This window comes from Malaya genurostris, chromosome 3 (genome assembly GCF_030247185.1).
Source record: "Malaya genurostris strain Urasoe2022 chromosome 3, Malgen_1.1, whole genome shotgun sequence".
Classification (NCBI taxonomy): domain Eukaryota; kingdom Metazoa; phylum Arthropoda; class Insecta; order Diptera; family Culicidae; genus Malaya; species Malaya genurostris.
The window spans coordinates 277130599-277150659 of record NC_080572.1 but is presented as its reverse complement, the minus strand read 5'-3'; the positions used below and the strand labels follow the sequence as shown (position 1 = coordinate 277150659).

At 37.8% G+C, this 20061-nt stretch overlaps 1 protein-coding gene across 1 annotated transcript; it reads left to right on the top strand.

Annotated features, from left to right (window-relative positions):
- Window positions 1–556: 556 nt before the first annotated feature.
- Window positions 557–18810, top strand: LOC131437207 (protein singed wings 2). The gene is made up of 4 exons (XM_058606390.1): window positions 557–778; window positions 11154–11662; window positions 17733–18220; window positions 18283–18810. The coding sequence occupies exons 1-4, from the start codon at window positions 720–722 to the stop codon at window positions 18667–18669; spliced, it is 1443 nt and encodes a 480-aa protein (XP_058462373.1). The 5' UTR covers window positions 557–719; the 3' UTR covers window positions 18670–18810.
- The last annotated feature ends 1251 nt before the right edge of the window (window positions 18811–20061 follow it).

Sequence of the window (20061 nt, the reverse complement as noted above, 5' to 3'; positions counted from 1 at the left end):
TGAAGGGCAATAACTGATTGTACTTTTTATTGAAAAAATAAAACCAAGACGCTAAAAATGTAGAACCGATTTAGAACGGTTCTGCCAATTTTGTATGGCAAGAATCCGACAGAAACAGAACCGATAATAACCGCTAGGCGAATTTCTCTGCCGGAAACGGTTGTTGCATTGTTGCCAGACTTTTGCCGGAATTCTGGCAGAACTCCGGCAAAAATGGCTGGCAGACATTGCCAGTAGTCTGGGGGGAAATCTGTCCTCCTCGTACAAGTGGGATAGAGCTGAGTGCTTCGCTTTGCATTATATATGAAAGAGTCCAAGTTAGTTTGATGGCGTTGCTGAGCTGAAGACTGATATCACTCAAAGTGGACTGGTGGTTTGTAAGACAACAAACGTCGCCCCTGTTGAATCATGGAGCCACCGATGGATATTTGTCTCGTTTATCTTCATCTGCATCAGATCACACACCTCCCTCACATCTAGATAAATAACGTACAGACAGATAGACGTCGCACCATCCACCGCAGTAAATTGGCAAATTTGCTTTTCTTTTCGCCCTGCTATCAGTCGAACTCTATCCGTGTTCGCGCGCGGTCAACTCGCTCTCGACCGACAACGAGAAGCGTGAAATCCGTTATCACTACGACGACGACGACGGCGGGAGAAGGTTCCAAACGGCTTGTAATCGGGTATTTTCATGCGTGAGCAAGTTTTGTTTAATAATGGTGCCGGTGGGTGGCCCACATTTGGATCGGTGGATTTGGTGGATGTCCTTCGCCATGTAAGTGTAGTGCGAGTTTTTTTTCGAATTGTGCCGCTGATATTTCCTGGGACTTTCGTATACTCATGGGATTCATTTTGTATTTATTTGTGTTGCATTTATTTGTGGTCCACGAAACTCAATCGTGTTTAAATGTGTATACAATTTACCTGTATGTTGTTTTTTATGCATAAATGATTATTACATGTTTGTTTGTCTCGTATTGTCGCCTGTTGTTCACAACAAAAACTGAGATAATAGAATGACGATTTCAATAATAATCACAGTACTTGTTTATGTTTCACGGGTCCTGCCATGAACTAAATTTTAAAAAAATGTGAAGAAATCCAGTGAAAACTATCAAAAACTCTTTCCATCATTTTCCTAATGGAAATACAATCTGGAAAGGAGAAGGTTTGAAAAAAAGAATACTCTAAAATATCTATCGCACGTTTTGCTCGTCTAGAGAAGCACAGTGAAAAAAAATACAAGTGAAATACTGAATGAAATTGTGGTCTGGTGACGGCTACAGGGAACTATAACAGATTATAAAACCGCACCTGTCCGTTAATCATTTCCAACATATGTGTAAACCAAGTACGACTGTTTTCGTCCTCAAGAGACGGCACCATACGGAAGCCCACAACCGTTGTCCTGGAATGTTCCACACGAATGTACTCTCAAATAAAAATTCACGTTCAATTCACTTAAAAAATCACGTAAACTATTTTCAAATGTCAAATTGAATGTTTTACGAACATCCCCTAAAATGAATAGAGTAATCACAAAAGATTTACGTGAATTGACCAAACGTCAAACAATCTACGTGAATTTCTAGTGTGAAAAAATCGAGTTGGAAAATGGCGACTAGTGGCCCTCAAAGTGTGAGTAGTGTAAATATTTGAGAGAAATGGTATTTAATTACAATTTTTTACTACATCGACCGGACCATTCCAGTATGAAAGTTTCCATGTGTTCGATTGAACCCGCCTGCCTGCGTGAGTCCGGAAGTGTGCCCGCTCCTGTCGAATGCTTCAAACAGGCCGTTGGCAAAGACATCATAGTAACAAGATATCCAGCTCTTATATTTTTCGAACAAATCTTTGGCAACATCCTTTTTGGCGAGTACGGCGCCCTCAGACGAGTCCGCATCGAATCTCGTATATAGAAGTAGGGGAGATAAATGTCAAATTCGTGCGCGCCAAAATAGCAGCACTGCGCATCCATATATTTGACATGATCTGTTGAATGTGATGCCGTGCGATGGCGTTGATGGACTGAAAATTGATTTCGCTCCAAGCTGACAGGGTCTGCCATTGGTCAACCGAAAAACGAGTTCAGAATCGGTATGAAGCTAGAGACACTGGACCCATGTAATGCGACCTCAACCTGCATCGGTATATGAAAGCAGAAGCGGAATTTGACACATCGTGCAGGACACTGGCTATTATGGTGGGACAAAACGGTTCCTGGAAACTTTTCTTGTTCCTTTCGGGTTTGTGAGACATATTAAATAACCGTGGACGCGAAAATATGTTTCACCGATCGAGCGAAAATTTTAATAGTTTCTACACAACAAAAAAAAAGAATTGTAACAACCTCAATGTGATTCTAAATCGATGTGAATAAATTTAGACTGAATTTTCTGTCTTCGAGAGATATTGCAAATAAATCGGGGCCATTCTAAAGCTTGTTATATCACACGGAAAGATGCAAAATTTCCTATCAGAATCATATACAGTATTCAGTTAAGGTGATGTAATCACCTCAATACGTTGTTTTCGATTTCGACAGAAAATTATTGAATTTGATATGCTGTACGTCTAATTTTTTTTCGCATCTATTGATTATCACATCGAGATTTTACTGTTCTTTACGTTTCGTCTTAGACTCGTCAGTGCAGAGCAGTTCAAATTGAACTGCTTATTGCTAACTTAAGCAGTTCAACTTGAACCGCTAAGCAGACGTAAAGTTAATGCTATTTTAAAACACTTATATATTTGGTACCGAAGTACCACGTCTTCCCTGACGTGCCGAACGAAAACGTTGTTTTCGGCTTATTCTGGCCGATGCAGGTATGGTCATTTAGGGCCTACAACCGGTTGATTCGAAAATCTGTCGGAAGAATCTGTGAGTGAGAAGATGCGGACTGAATTGTCAATTCGTTTTCATCTTATTATTTCCCGATTTTACACGTTTTCATGCTAATTTTTTGTTTATTTTTAAATAAAAACATTATTTAACTGAATATATGAATTTAAATCTTCAAGTTTTTCGAATATACAGAACTAGTAAATAAACAGCTCTTCTTAGAATCCCAGCATAAACTGTTGAAATTCGCTGGAAATTAACAAAACGGCCTACCTTAGTCAGCATCATCCATTCCTCTAGCTGGAGTGTAATGGAATGGCGTAAGTCGCCTAACTTTTACACTAACACGTACATAAAATGAGCGAATATTCAATGACATTTATAATGTCACTGTCAATCGGGTTGATCGAGCACCCAACTCAGGCGGAAATTCTAGCACTGAAAAATCATGCAGTCGAGTAAGAATTCATTGTTCATTCCGTCATTTCGATAATGTTATTCGATTCGTAAACTGAAAATTTTTTTCTGGTAAATCTTTGAACAGAACTCTTTTTCGAATTATTGTGCATGCAGAAAAAATCGGAAGCGACGTCTCTCTCGCCTGATTATGTTGCTCCAGCGAAGTTCACTGTGCACCAACGGTATGTAGACTGTCATGCGATACGTTAATCATTTATAATTGTACGAAAATTCACTCCCTTGTACCGTTCAGTGTCAAACCCATTGATTCCTAACAGTTCGGCTGAAAAGTTCGTATCGTTTAATAGAAACACACATTTTTTTGCCAAAATTCGTTTTTATTATTCAACATAATTGCCATCAGAGGCGATACAGCGATTATAGCGATCTTCCAACTTTTCGATACCATTTTTGTAGTACGATTTGTCCTTTGCCTCAAAATAGGCCTCAGTTTCAGCGATTACTCTTCATTGCTTCTAAATTTTTTACCAGCGAGCATTCTGTTGAGGTCTGAGAACAGGAAAAGGTCACTGGGGGCCAAATCTGGAGAATACGGTGGATGAGGGAGCAATTCGAAGCCCAATTCGTTTAATTTCAGCATGGTTTTCATCGACTTGTGACACGGTGCATTGTCTTGATGAAACAAAACTTTTTCTTCTTCAAATGAGGCCGTTTTTTTGAAATTTCGTCTTTCAAACGCTCTAATAACGCTATATAATAGTCACTGTTGATGGTTTTTCCCTTTTCAAGGTAGTCGATAAAAATTATACCATGCGAATCCCAAAATACAGACGCCATAACCTTACCGGCCGATTGTTGAGTCTTTCCACGCTTTGGGTTCGGTTTATCGCGTTCACTCAGCTGACTGTCGATTGGACACCGGAGTGAAGTGATGGAGCCATGTTTCGTCCATTGTTATATATCGACGAAAAAAATCGGTTTTATTTCGATATAACAGCTCCAAACACTGCTCAGAATCATCAATTCGTTGTTGTTTTTGATCGATTGTGAGCTCACGCGGCACCCATTTTGCACAAAGCTTTCTCATATCCAAATATTCGTGAATAATATGTCCAACACGTTCCTTTGATATCTTTAGGGTGTCAGCTATCTCGACCAGCTTCACTTTACTGTCATTGAAAATCATTTTGTGGATTTTTTTCACGTTTTCATCGGTAACAGTCTCCTTTGGACGTCCACTGCGTTCATCGTCTTCGGTGCTCATATGACCAGTACGAAATTTTGCAAACCACTTACGAATTGTTGCTTCGCCCGGTGCAGAGTCTGGATAACACTCATCAAGCCATTTTTTGGTATCGGCGGCACTTTTTTTCATCAAAAAGTAGTGTTTCATCAACACACGAAATTCCTTTTTTTCCATTTTTTTCCCAATAACAAAAGTAGCTTTTCTCAAAATGCAATATCTCACAAACTAATAATCAGACAGCTGTCAAATTTATACACGTATCTTTTGAAGGTTGGTACTAACTGAAAATTGTATGGATTTAATTCTAGTGGCGCCCTCTCATAGAAACGATACGAACTTTTCAGCCGATCCGTTAAACATACATTATCAACTTAAAGCGCATACAGAAAGTAATATTCCATCGTTGTGTGCTTCAATAGCGGAGTCATTTAAAAATAAGACAGTCGTGATTTAAAAATAAGACAACAAAATATGTATATAGTAACATGATTCTATCAGTTGATGTATAGGAAATGGCAGTTCAACTGACGTCGCTCGGCAACGTCGGACTGTCAAGCGAATGGCAGATTGGTGCTGCAGCGACAATACTATTCCGATTAATCATAAGATTCACAAGGATTTTCATCAATCAAACAAAAAAGAAATCATAGGAACAGATAAATTTTCAATTTAAGTGCGTTCACATTTTAAAATAACTACCAAATAAGGTGACCACAGCCATAGTAAAAAAAACTATTAGCACAGAAATTTGGATATAGTTAGATTAACTTTCTCCGTTGTTTCGATGAATTCGAAACGTTGTCAGTTGAAAATCATGGGTAATTTGTGTTTCATTTAAACCTCGGAAATAATAATTTCGACCGATAATCTTTTTTGAGTGTAGAAATGTGGTTTGACTTCTTTTTATTATGCTATAATGGTTGTTACGATTTGTTTGATATTTTCAAAACCGAATAGGTAGCTGATATACAGGCTCCAACCAGAACCTTTTGTAAATTTTAAATTTGCTATACACAGAAAAATAAGAATTGTAACAATCTCAATGTGATTCAGGAATCAGGAATCAGAACAAATTGGCTCAAATGGCACGTTCCCCTTGATATTTGGAGATTTGTGCCTTGCCATAAATTTGTTTTTAGCATCATTTTCCCGATATATAAGAGGGAAGGATTGAAAGGAAATGGTAAGGGTTGGACTAGGAGGATGGGAAAAATTGACGACACAAAAACACATAAAAGCAGAAGTAAATTCTGCACCCCTAAGGGATGCTGAACAATCTGCTGAGGATCACATTTAGTGGAAGCAGAAGGAAATTCTGAACCTCTACGAGGTCCCGAACAGTCTGCTGTTAATAAAACCTCCAACCCCCGAGAGGATTTAGAGATCTTACAAAAGCGACACCATTCTGCACTCTCGGAAGAATGCAGAACGACTCGCAGTATGTACGAGCAGAAGTAAATTCGGTACCCCCCAAAGGATGCCAAACAATCTGCTAAACCCTATTTAAGGTGAATACAGAAGGGATTCATTCACTCCAGGAAGAACGATGAACCCTTCTGACTATAGCTCCTTACCACATTGGGTGAGAAACGAGAGAATATCCTTCAATTTTAGCTCCACATACACAGACTCAACCATGTATGGAGAACCAAAAACCCGGATACGTAGCTGCGTCAATGCGGAACAGTTACATATCAGATGATATGAAGTACCATAATCGCATTTACACAAATCACACGAATAATACTCAGCACGTTGAATAGTAGCCATGTGATAATTGAGTTTGCAATGTCCAGTCAGAGCTCTGACCAGAATACTTCAATGATACTTGGAGAAATGCAGTAGACACTTTGACATTTTCAGATTTAAATCTGGTAGAAATGCTTTTGTCTGAGCGCAAGTTTGCAAGCTGCGCCAGTAGCTGGCATGTTTGGATGCAGCCCAAGAACGAATCTTGTGATTTATCCAACTAGTTGAAAGTGGTAAAGCTGGTTCAGGACCAACGAAATCATTCGTTGCACCAGCTCTAGCCAACTCATCAGCCCATTCATTTCCAGTAATACCAGAATGGCCGGGTACCCATAAGAAGTAAACAGCATTTGAAATGCTGAGGTCTTCAATTTGAGTTCGACATGCGATCACTAGATTCGACCGTGAGTCATTCGAACGTAGTGCTTTTAAGGCTGCCTGACTGTCGGAACAAAAATAAATTCGTTTACCACAGATCCTCTGCTGAAGTGCCGATTGTACTCCACACAGAATTGCGTAGATTTCTGCTTGGAACACAGTACAGTATCTACCAAGTGAATGAGACTGCTCCAGCCTCATTTCACGACAGTAGACACCAGCACCAGCACGACCATTCAACAGAGAACCGTCCGTATAACAAACTATGTGTTCATCAAGTTGTCGTTACAGACAACCAGACAACCATTCCTCACGAAGAGGATAGCTCACATGGAATGTTTTGAAAGGAAAACTGCATGTGAGAGTTAGGTCACTAGGAGCGAGTAAAAACTCATCCCACGTAACCATTTGAGACCACAAGCGAGTGTGGCTGGTAGCATAATCTAATGGGTTACTGTTCCAAAGCGCTGTAACCCTAAGACGGTATGCACAAGATAATGCTTCTTGTTTTAGGAACACATGTAGTGGTTCAATACACAGTAGCGCCCCTAGAGCAGCATTAGGAGTTGTCGTGAATGCTCCTGTCATCGCCATTAGGACCATCCTTTGGAGATGATTTAGCTTTGACTGAACTGTCGCGACTTCTCCTTTCTGCCACCATACAAGACATCCATATGCTAAAATTGGTCTAACAATAGTTGTGTAGATCCAATGAATATATCTGGGTTTGAGTCCCCATGATTTTCCAAAAGCTCGTCTGCATTGGCCGAAAGCCATGCAAGCTCTTTCAATCCTGAAGTCAATGTGGGCAGACCAATTCAGTTTTGAGTCAAGAATAACCCCGACGTATTTAACTTGATCGACCACAGTGACCTCTGAACCAAAGAACTGCAACGGACGAGCTCCTGTAATTATCCTACGATGAGTGAAAAGCACCATTGATGTTTTGCCCGGATTTACAGATAATCCAACCTGACAACACCATTGTTCAACAGATCGCAGGGCTTGCTGCATTAAATCAAAGAGAGTGTTAATGCTTATACCGGTCATCAATATATGATAATCGTCGGCAAAACCATAAGTCGGAAATCCAAGGTTATTAAGTTTCCTTAACAAACCATCAGCGACTAGGTTCCATAAAAGTGGGGATAGTACACCACCTTGAGGAAAAACCCAAGATATTCCGTTCACGACTGCAATGTTTAACCTCCTGCAGCCATTCAGCCATCGGCACGGAAATACACCTTGACTTAGGAGTTCCTATTTTTGTGGCCTTTTACGACATGGAACAGGAAACCAGTGGATCAATTCTTGGTAAAAAATAATTCCGCCGGATACCACACGGCTTACCTGTTTGGTGGACTTATACCACCGGTACAGGTGGACCGTAGCGTTATTCTTAGCCAGTTGGGAAACCGCTACCGACACTACACGGCTATCTAGGCTGCTCAGAGAGGGAAGTTAACATTGATGGTCAAATTCCATGGATGGCCGAGCAGCCGGATGTATAAGAAATAAGAATTGTAACAATCTCAATGTGATTATCAATTGATGTGAAAAAAATTAGACGTGCTGAACGTCAAATATATTACAAATAAATCACGCGTTATTACATCGAAACAATACGATTCTGATAGAAATTCATGCATCTTTTCGTGTAATATTACAACCTTTAGAACGACTCTTGGAACATAACTCATGGTTCGATTACTCAAATTCTTAAAATGGAACAATATGTCAAAATTTGAGTATGAATTTGAGTAAAATTTACTCAAGCCATGGGTTCTCTCGTATTTATTCATTCATCAGAGTAAGCGTTGAGTTTTCAAATATTTTCAAGAATATTCTTATCGAATTTAGGAATACATCGTTTTTCATTGCTGTTTCTACATCTGGTTTTTGAAACCATGAATCATCAATCATAGATGTCGTCAATAGACATTTTGTGGTTTGAATCATGCTAAGTGAGAAGTCCAACATAAGGATATCAATATCGTTCAATTTTGACTCCAAACTAGTCAAAAGGAAACGGTTTTGAATCACTTCCCTCTCAGCAGGCCGTTCAATTTTGTTGGTCTTTAAGCGCTTGTTGAACGACATATTGCACGAAATATTCGTTCAATTTGCTGGAACGGTTTGTTGTTGTTTTTTCTCTTGCAAAAATAGTGGAAAATTAAGTGTTACCTTTCCATAGAAAGTAAAATTTGTTGTTATTCTACGTGAAGTAGAAGTATTATGCAGGTATGTATTGTTAGTTTAAACAAATAAGTGAAAAAAAAACCCTCAGAAATTCTGCAGTAAAACTAGTCTAACGGGGCTCCAACTCCTCATGTTAAAAATGGCTCAACAATGGACCTCTGTCTGCCGGGTTTGTTGAACGAAAAAAATGACACTCGGTTCAAAGGTCTGTTTCAAAATCGGCAAACGATGGTCCCGTGTTGGCCTCCCGTTGAACGATTGATTGGTCTTTCATTGGACCTATGATCCAACGTATTGGACCAATGAAGGACCACCGTTGAACGTTTTTTTCTAAGAGGGTTTTTTTTTGCGCTTTCGGTTTAATAAGAAGCAAAATCACTTTGTATATAAATATTAACGTAAAAGAATTTCTTTATTTTGAGTGCAAGGAATTCAAGTTTTGAGTTAAACTGACTCAAATTTTGAAAAAAATATTTTCTTATGCTAAGTAAAAATACTCAAATTTTGACAACTTCGTCCCTTAACTCAAAAATGAGTAGATAGGTGGTAACTCTAGTTTAAAGTACGTGCACTTTTTATGCATTTGAGTGGGGTGTCACTCAATTTTGAGTTATGTTCAATGAGAGTGCGCGATGTTGAAACTGTTAAAGACTGTACTCGAAAAAAAATGCAACACTATCTTTTGTGTATAAGTTTTTATTGGATGGATAAAAATTGATTAAATTTTGGGAAAACTAGATAAGAGTGCATATGCAAAATTTCGTTACAATCTTTGAGGTGGTTATCGAAATGTCTTCCAAACAAGAAATTTTGTACGCGGCTCTGTAAAATCCAGACCATTCAGGTGGATCGTGAGACAGTTGAGAATCGACAATTGGACCGTGTCCCAAGCGACCTCGTGGTGAGCTGACCTCTTTACTGAATCCAACAGCGGTAATAGCCTGAATTACCGATATCACCAGTTCCATTAGTTGCATAAAAAGTAAATAGCATTCGAAATGCTAGTATCTTCGATTGGAGATCGAAATTCTCCGTCAGTGTAGTTGATGTGATTCTAAATAGCTCTCCTGAACCATTCTCAAATATTCAATAGACTCCCTCTTAGAAAAAAAAAACGTTCGTTGGTCCAATCAACGTCCAATTAATCGTTCAACGGGAGGTCAACACGGGACCTTCGTTTGCCGATTTTGAAACAGACCGTTGAACCGGGTTCCGTTTTTTTTGTTCAACAAATCCGGCAGACAGAGGTCTATTGTTGAGCCATTTTCAATATGAGGAGTTCGAGTCTCGTTTTACTGGAGAATTTTGGACGGTTTTATTCACTTATTGTTTTGAATGAACTCTACATACCTGTAAAATACTTCTACTTTATGTAGGATAACAAATTTTCTTTCTATATGAAGGTTACACCAAACTTAAAACAGTAAAAACAACAACAAATCTTTCCTGGAAACTAAACGAATATTTCGTGCAGTATGCCGTTCAACAAACGTTCAACAACCAAAAAAATATAATTGCTTGCTGAATGGGCTTTGACTGATTATGTGATACTTAAGCCGAACAATAGATAACACCAGTTGCAAGCAAGCACGCACGATGCATTACACGTGGATTTATAATTCCAGTCTATTGGTAAGCAAAGATCACAACTAGAAACAGTGTTCAAGGGCAAATACTTTTATTCGATATTTCTTTTCCACTGTGGTAGAAATAGCTAGACTGTCCATTTTTGCATATTTATGAGAATTTACAAATATTTTATCTGAGTCGGTGGCTCAATGCCTAGGACGCTTGTCTGTTTGCAAACAAATAAAATTGATTTTAATATCAGGATGACGTTTACGTTAATACTGACGCAGAATCTTCTGCATTGTGAAACCTTTCTTACCTAAAATAACAGTTTTTCTTTTACTGTCGGATAGTCGAATCGAATAATAGAGTAAAAATAAATGAATTTGTATAATTGAATTCTTCAACAAGCAGAAAGCCAAGGCAACGAAATATAAACATTTTTTCGACCGCCGTAGAACTAATGGACGGGCAGGCGTATTATCTTTAATGTTTACTATTGACCTCACAAAAACATTATCACCTTTAATTAGCGTTTGAATTCTACCAAACCAACTCGGCCAGAACGTTTGTGTGAAGAGTGAAACGAATCATGTCCGTTCGTTTGTCGCGAATCACAACAATTGAAATGCTATACGTGGCTGTTGGACGAATCAATTAGCGAAGCACACAACAAATCAATTGGACTCAATTGGGTTTCATTTATTGACAAAAATACTGACTGTAGAATTTTTTTATTCACAGAATCCTACCAACTTTGACAGCAGAGCTACCGATGAGTTTGAAGAACTTAGCCGTCGAAAACGTAGAAATAACAGAATGCTCCGACTCGGCGAGAGCGCACGTTTCCAGCAAATCACGCTGTTCCTTCGAGCAGAATGGGAAAACTGTCTGCGTCCGCGGATTAGACAGTCGGATGAATCTGCATAACCGTGAATTGTTCGATCAAACGACGGAACTAATACTGTGCCAGTGGCCTTCAGTTAGTTTCGACCCCCGAGAGCTTCTATCTTTGGTACCTAACGTGGAAAAGTTTGCAATTACCGGTCCGATTCTGTGGAAACTGAAGAACGATTTTCCTGCCCTACCAAATCTACGAGCGATCAACATTACCGGAACAAAGCTGAATTTCACAAAAGCCAGTATTTTCCAGCAGCTGCCAGCTTTGCGACTAGTCAACATGCGGGGAAATGCCCTGGTACAAATTGTTCCGTATCAGCTTCAAAATAAACACGTTGAGATTTATTTGCAAGGTAGGTCGATTGTTTCTAATCAATGAACTAAGATACAGTTACGGAAATTGCATTTATTTGACATAATATAAAACTAACGGGGATACGTAAACAACAGTTAATAATCAGGGGCGACAACTATGGAGGGGCACAACACTTTTTGTCCCTCCAAAAGATTTATTGGAGTGGCCATGCCTTCCCAATATTTTGGCAACTGGAATAAACATTTGATATGATCTTATGATATAAACCTTTTTGCCTTTCTCATATAGAAAGGTTATGCAATCACTTGAAAAACCGACTAGTGAAAATTGGCCCGGAGGGCCAAGTGTCATATACCATTCGACTCAGTTCATCGAGCTGAGCAATGTCTGTGTGTGTGTGTGTGTGTGTGTGTGTGTGTGTGTGTGTGTGTGTGTGTGTGTGTGTGTGTGTGTGTGTGTGTGTGTGTGTGTGTGTGTGTGTGTGTGTGTGTGTGTGTGTATGTATGTGTGTGTGTGTGTGTGTGTATGTGTCAAATAATCTCACTAGGTTTTCTCGGAGATGGCTGAACCGATTTTGACAAACTAGGATTCAAATGAAAGGTCTCGTGGTCCCATACGGAATTCCTGAATTTCATCCGGATCCGACTTCCGGTTCCGGAATTATAGGGTAAAGTGTGTTCAATATTGTACACCGCCACTTAAACCGGCGAAGCAAAAAACGTGAAAATATTTCTAAACTGGTCTCAAAACTACACAAATCGATAGTCATTATCAGTAGGCAACTAATCAAACCGATTCCGGCTAGTACCAGATATAGTGGTCATATATACCAAAATGGATCTCACTCACTTTTCTCAGCGATGGTTTGACCGATTTCCACAAACTTAGATTCAAATGAAAGGTCTCGTGGTCCCATACGGAATTCCTGAATTTCATTCGGATCCGACTTCCGGTTCCGGAATTATAGGGTAAAGTGTGTTCAATATTGTACACCGCCACTTAAACCGGCGAAGCAAAAAACGTGAAAATTTTTCTAAACTGGTCTCAAAACTACACAAATCGATAGTCATTATCAGTAGGCAACTAAGCAAACCGATTCCGGCTATCCTGGTTCCCGGTATCCGGTTCCGGAAGTACGAAGAGAAAATTTTTGAATAGAATACCACAATATTATATGTACATGAGAAAGGCATCATTACACCACTAGGTGGATTAAAACAGGTTTTTCTGTTATCTCCGTAAGTGTTACTAACTCAAGCTTCTTCACGTTTCGTCTTTGGCTCATCAGTTATTAATGCCCCGTTTACACTTCTGCTGGCTGCCAGCATGCTGGTGTCAGTGTACTGCCCTCTTAGGAAAAAAACGTTCAACTGTGGTCCAATGATCCAAAGTATTAGACCAACGAAGGACCACCGTTGAACGTTTTTTTCCTAAGAGGGCAGTACACTGACACCAGCATGCTGGCAGCCAGCAGAAGTGTAAACGGGGCATAAAGCAGTTCAAAACTTACTAACTTTAGACTAATAGACAGCACACTCAAATTGGATTCTTGAATCATTTTAACGGTAATTTTGAAAATTTCTTTAGTTGGGATAGTACTCGCATATATGTCATGATGGTATCACGTCCCCCTATCAAAAACATCCAGTCTGTCTTCTAAACTGTGTTTATTTTTTTCATTTACCAACAGAGTTGCCATTCATACAGAATAATTTGTCGTCGTCGATACAGATTAAATACATATTGCCAAAAACTAGAAAATCACTAACACAATCAAAAGTAGCTTAAATGACTACAAATACATTTTACCTCGGATCCGATAATGAATTTTTTACAGTCTTGTCATTTATCTGAAGAACGTTGAGAAAAATAAAATTGTTAGCCTTCAAACATCACTAAAAAGTTAAATATATTATCAACGTAATCCCATAATTTATTGCGACGATTCATTTTCAAATATTATACAAAGTCTGATAAAATTAGGCATCCCTGTAAACAGCTGATCTGCAGATCATGTGTTACCGAAGGGGCTTGAGGAAGCAACTAGTGAAAAAACCTTTACATAGCACAATGGGTGTACCGATAGTAAATAGTTCGCACAGTTCTATATAGGTGGAACTAGTGCCCCACGAAAATTTATTTTGTAGAAGAACTTGCTCATAGCGTCATGTCTGTTAGTCTGTGCCTAAGACAAGACCTGACAACTGGCTTCTTATTCTTCCTTCCGAATCATTCTTCTCGTCATTTTCGCCCTGTGGAATAAATACCAACGATTCGGCTACAGTGTAGCCATATTTACAGAGTTTTTAATAACTTTATGCTAAGAAAGAAATATTTATTAAATTTAAATTTTTAGACTCGGTTTTTGATTTGAAATAAACATAAAAAATGTTTTGGTGAATTCATTTTTTATTATGTATTGCTGCTTAAAACAATTAATTGAGCGTTGATGACAAAACACGAAATATCTCATGTTGAACGCGTAATCGAATCCATTGTTGACGTATTACCGGATCTTTTGGAAACCGGAAAAAGTCAAGTTTGGATAGAAGTGCTTAGTGTGACCACAGTGTGGAACACAACAGTTCATTCTTCTCGTAAAATTAAACACATTTTCGAGTTAACACTAATCTAACAAATCGTTTTTGGTTACAATTTAATTCACTAAAAATTAAAACGGCTTGATGCTGAATTTAATTACACAGTGCTGCCACTATAAACATTTATTACAAATAAGATTGAAAAAAAGTGAAATATTCTCTGAAATTTTTTTGTTGGGTTAAAATTATACATTTTAATAAACTATTTTTCTGATTTTCTTTATACTTGGCATCATTGCTCGCGTACCCTGTAAAAGTTTTTTCTTTTCACAATGTACGGATAGCAACATCAAAATCAGCCAATCAGAAACTGGTCCATTCTCTAATAGTGATTCGGCGATCATCCATAATCATTTTTTCCACGTTTTTCAAATCCGGGAACTTTTTGAACAGACCTCGTATGTCACCTTGTAACTGCGGAATTGAAAGTCGGTCGGTTTTTCTTATTTTGACTAAAAAATACTCAAATTTGGACAGCTTCGTTCCTTAACTCAAAAATAAGTAGATATGTGGTAACTAAAATTTAGAGTACGTGCTCTTTTCATGAATTGGAGTGCTGTGTCTCTCATTTTTGAGTTATGTTCAATGAGGGTGTAGATCAGAGCTACCAACTGTTTGTTTTTCTTCAAAAATCTGTATTTAGTGTAAAAATCTATCTGTACAATATGTATCTCGAAACATCTAAAATGGATTTAGTGAGGATATTGCCCACATTATCGAAATGACGGAATGAGCAATGAATTCTTACTCGACTGCATGATTTTTTAGTGCTCGATCGGTTCAGTGCTAGAATTTTCTCCTGAGTTGGCTGCTCGATCAACCTGATTGACAGTGACATTATAAATGTCATTGAATATTCACTCATTTTATGAATGTGTTAGTGTAAAATTTAGGCGACTTAAACTATTTCACTACACTCAAGCTAGAGGAATGGATAATGCTGACTAAGGTAGGCCGTTTTGTTAATTTCCAGCGAATTTCAACAGTTTATGTTGGGATTCTAAGAAGAACTGGTTATTTACTAGTTCTGTATATCCCAAAAACTTGAAGATTTAAATTTGAATATATCAATTATATAATCTTTTTATTTAGAAATAAACTGAAAATCATCACTAATACGTGCAAAATCGGGAAAGAATAAGAAGAAAATGAATTGACAATTCAGTCCGCATTTTCTCACTCAATTGCGACAGATTCCGAATCAACCGGTTATAGGCGGAATTCATTTGGAATCGGTTATTGCACTGCACTATGGTCCGAAACGGGAAATTAGCGTGACAAAAATATTTTCACTATTAAATATTAGTTTTTTATAGTTGTTGTCTTCACAAAAGTTGTTTGTAATCAAATGGTGCTCCTTATGATGAAAAATGTTACTAGGATGGTCCTCATTTAGATTGAAATCTGAAATCTAACTTTTCTTATTGAACTCAAAAATGATTTTGTTGTACAATAAAATTGTAGGAAATATTATTTTGAGCTACTTTTCTGAAAAAAGCACCTCTCTAGCTTTTCATTTGATCGAGTTACATCAATTTTCCCGAGTAGAAGTAGGGTGACTCCTGAAAAATCACTTTTTTTGTTCTAACTTTTTTGTGAAACGTTCTACGGAAAGATTTCTTTAGAAGAGTTGTTGTACTAATTATTCGGCATAATTTTGCCTAACCAAGCTTTTTCATATGAGCTACCAGTAAAAAGTTATAATTTTTTTTCATCAAAAACTAGTCAAGCTTCAAATATCAATATTCATTAGATGCCAGATCGATAAAAATGTATCCTATGTGGTTCCTGAAAGTTCATAATATAAAACAAAATTTAAGAGAAAATTGGAAGAGTGTTATTTTTTTAACTAATTTAAATTAGTTTTAAAAATCTCTTTAAAAATATCAAAAACATTGCATAACTTTCAAACGCCTTAACGTATCAACATACTTTCTTCAGCAAAATCATAGTATCAAATTAGTTCTACAAGTGTTCCATACATTATCTATTCGTGAAATGAGACACACAAAAACTACAGCCGAAAATAGATTTGTTGTAATTTAAAGCACTTCCTGAAACCCAAGAAAATCATTAGTTTGTTAAAATGAGTAGAATGTATTTATTCGAACCAAAACTCATTGTGCATCGTTTTCCGGTTTTACAGGCTAATCGGTACACAAGTGGGTGAGAAAAAAGGGCCAGTGTCATAGGCGTCTCGGCACTACGTGGATAAAAATATTCGCATTTCACTAACTTGCACCAGCTTGTTGGCATCGTTGTCGCGATCATGAAAATTTCTGTTCATTGATTTATCATGGCCAACTAGTTCGGAATAACCATATTACACAGTATCTCTAATCCTCAGTTGCTCAAACTCAATTGAAGTAGTGTTTTTGTAATAAATTATTTAAAATTGTTCTGCAATGTATTTTCGGCTGTAGTTTCTGTGTGTTTCATTTCTCGAAATAACAATGTATGGTACACTTGTAGAACTCATTTGATACTATGATTTTGCTGAAGAAAGTATGTTGATACGTTGAGCCGTTTAAGAGTTATGCAATGTTTTTGAGTTTCTTGAAGGTATTTTTAAAACTAATTTAAATAAGTTAAAATAATTAGTACAACAACTCATCTGAAGAAAACTTTTCCGTAGAACGTTTCACAAAAAGGTTAGAACAAAAAAAGTGATTTTTCAGGAGCCACCCTACTTTTACTCGGGAAAATTGATGTAACTCGATCAAATGAAAAGATAGAGAGGAGCTTTTTTCAGAAAAGTTGCTCAAAATAAAATTTCCTACAACTTTGTTGTACAACAAAATCATTTTTGAGTTCAATAAGGAAAGTTAGATTTCAGATTTCAATCTAAATGAGGACCACCCTAGTAACATTTTTCATTAAAAGGAGCGCCATTTGATTACAAACAAATTTTGTGAAAACACCAACTACAAAAAAAAACTAATATTTAATAGTGAAAATATTTTTGTCACGCTAATTTCCCTTTTTGGACCACTGTGCATTGAAGTTGGAATATATTCGGAATTCAAGTGAGGATTCAAGAGAGAGTTCTGGAGAGGGGGTGGAGGGGATAGGTTCAAGGGAGGGAGGGGGGTTCAAAAGGCGGATAAGGTGCAAAAATTTAAAAGAAAAGTCGTTATTTGCAATTTTATATAAAAAGTACTCTATTGTTCATGGAACTTACTGTTAAAAAATCTTCCATTTTAAAACACCCAAACCTCCCTCCTGCGCACGGGCCTGGTATGACATAATCACAAAATAATTCAAAATTAAAATTTGCTGAAATGTTTGGTATCAACGTTGGTTTTGATGTAGTAAGCGACATTTCATTTCTGCGTATGAAAGGTTAACACTTGATATATACCGTTCATTCTAGAATGCGCAGTAGTTTAATTGGTAAACGATTCCCCCGGTTAGGAGTTAGCTACGGGTTCGAGTCCCGTGAATTGTTCATTTTTAAATGCAAACGTCATACAAAAATTTCAAATAGTTTTTGGAAGCTTTCCACAGGTAACCCATGGAACTGCACGAACGACATGATTTGGCTTCTGGAAGAGCAGAGTGGGTTCTACACGGACAAGTCTTCTCTGGTCTGCAAGGATTGGAAATACACCGGGCGACCGGTGACCACAGCCATGGAATACAAACGGGTCCTTCGGGAACATTGTCGTAACGAAGAAATCCAAAACTGTACCTGCAGGATATCCTATCTTCGACTGTGCGACAACGGAAAATCATTCCATCCATTGGTAACGGTCAACTGCACCGGCAAAGATTTCTACAGACTTCCTTACTATCTGCCACCAAATACAACTGTCCTGCATATGTCGAATAATTACATTAGTGATGTGCAGCAGTTGACCACTGACGATTCCTATAATCAGGTTCAGGACATCTATTTGGACAATAACAAAATTACTTCAATAGACATTCTAGAGGACAGCATTTGGCTGGATAGTTTCCGTATCTTTAGCCTCCGTGGAAACAGAATCAATCGGGTTTGTATGGTAAAATAATGATCTGAATGAGTCTTGAAAAAGTAGCATTACTTCCGTTGCAGATTCGAGTGTACAGTTTGGAACACGCTCTGGAGCGAAATGCTCACGTTGGTCAGCTGTACCTGGCCAACAATCCCTGGCGTTGCGGCTGTCGATTCGCCACACGAATGCAAGAGTTCCTTCGAAAGCACGAGTCCGTAGTGGTGGATTCACGAAACATATCCTGCTACATACTGGACGATGAAGGCCGCATGTCTTATCTCCCGGTGATGACGCTCACCCCAAATGACGTGTGCCGAAAATCGGAACATAACGAAGCTGCCGTTTACGACATACTGAGCATAGTTTTTGCATCGCTGATAGTGCTCATCATGGTTAAACTGGCGTACGACTACTATATCTACCGAAAGTATGGAAAACTACCGTGGCTAATAATGAAAATGCCATAAGCCACTTTAAGTAAAATTCTTCAGATGTGATATGCCGTAATGCAATACGTGATGCTCGATCGCGCTTAGCAAGTAATTCGATAAGGTTAATACTTTAAAAGAAAACTGGCTTTTCAAATAACAATTTCGATATAACAAAAATCATTGCAGCGTTTTTGTTTTTTTTATGGGAATTTAATTGCGATTGTTGTATTATTCATACAGAGACCCATGTATTATTCATACCGGAACCACCCTGTGAATCGCAATATCACTAAAATATTGGTTGCTTTTCTGAATGCGATTGGTTTATACTTTGATCAACTAATTGATTGTTACTGTTTGTTTTGAAAGCGGCAGAAATGATGTTCTAAACAACTAAAAGTTCAATTTTCCATGCTGGATCAGATTTAAAACAACTAACACAGATGTTATTAGTTATTATTCCAAGATTTGCATGATTTGAATGTTATAAGCGCTTCAGTTATTTCTTCCAATTATACCACTCGAGTCACTTAAAATAAAATATTAATATCAACACAAATGTCAATTGAAACAGCCATGGTAAGAAACAACAATCGTAATATTGGATTTTTTTGCCTTTCTCATATAAAAAAGCGGGTGGGTAATGTCAGAGACATAACTGGATGTCGTGAATACGAAAACAACTGACATGTTTCTTAACACTTCCGAATATCAATTAGTTGATCAATTGTATGAATTATGTAAGCATTCCCCTTTTTCACATTTTTCGCAAAAACAAAGAAGGCTTCACTTGATCTCGATTACTGTGAATTTCACACAGCGAAAAGTGCACAAATCTAATCAAACAGTTCTAGGCTGAGGTTTTTTACCTTCGATTTTCAAAGAAGAAATCCTAATAGTTCTTTAGAAAACTTTTAGAGCCATTAGAACGGCTGATTTTGTGTGATGCTCCCCACCGTTGCCCTCTTTTCGTTGTTTTTTCACCAATGCAAACAACTGGCAGCTGTGACTAGCTTTGCAAACGACACACAATACATCTGCGCGCAGTGGCGATAGAATCCAAACTGATCCAATTTTTGTTAAGAGGTTTCTTTTTACATGATTTCGTTTGTAACTTTGTCACTAATGGGCGGTCCTAACGGCTAAAAAAATACCAGCATATAGAATTTTAATTTCTATTGTTTCATTTCGGATTTGCATTTCATTGAAAGAAACTATGAGGATGCTGTACGGGATTCATTCCTGCCTTTCAGAAGGACCAAATTGTGGAACTCACTACGATATTAACCCATCATCAGTTCCATCATATTATGTGTTGAAGATTATGGGAAACGCAAAACCACTATTAGAAATCTTATCTAAACGAAAATATTCCACCGTATGATATATCATACACACAAATGTTAGCATCAAATTTGACATTATTTT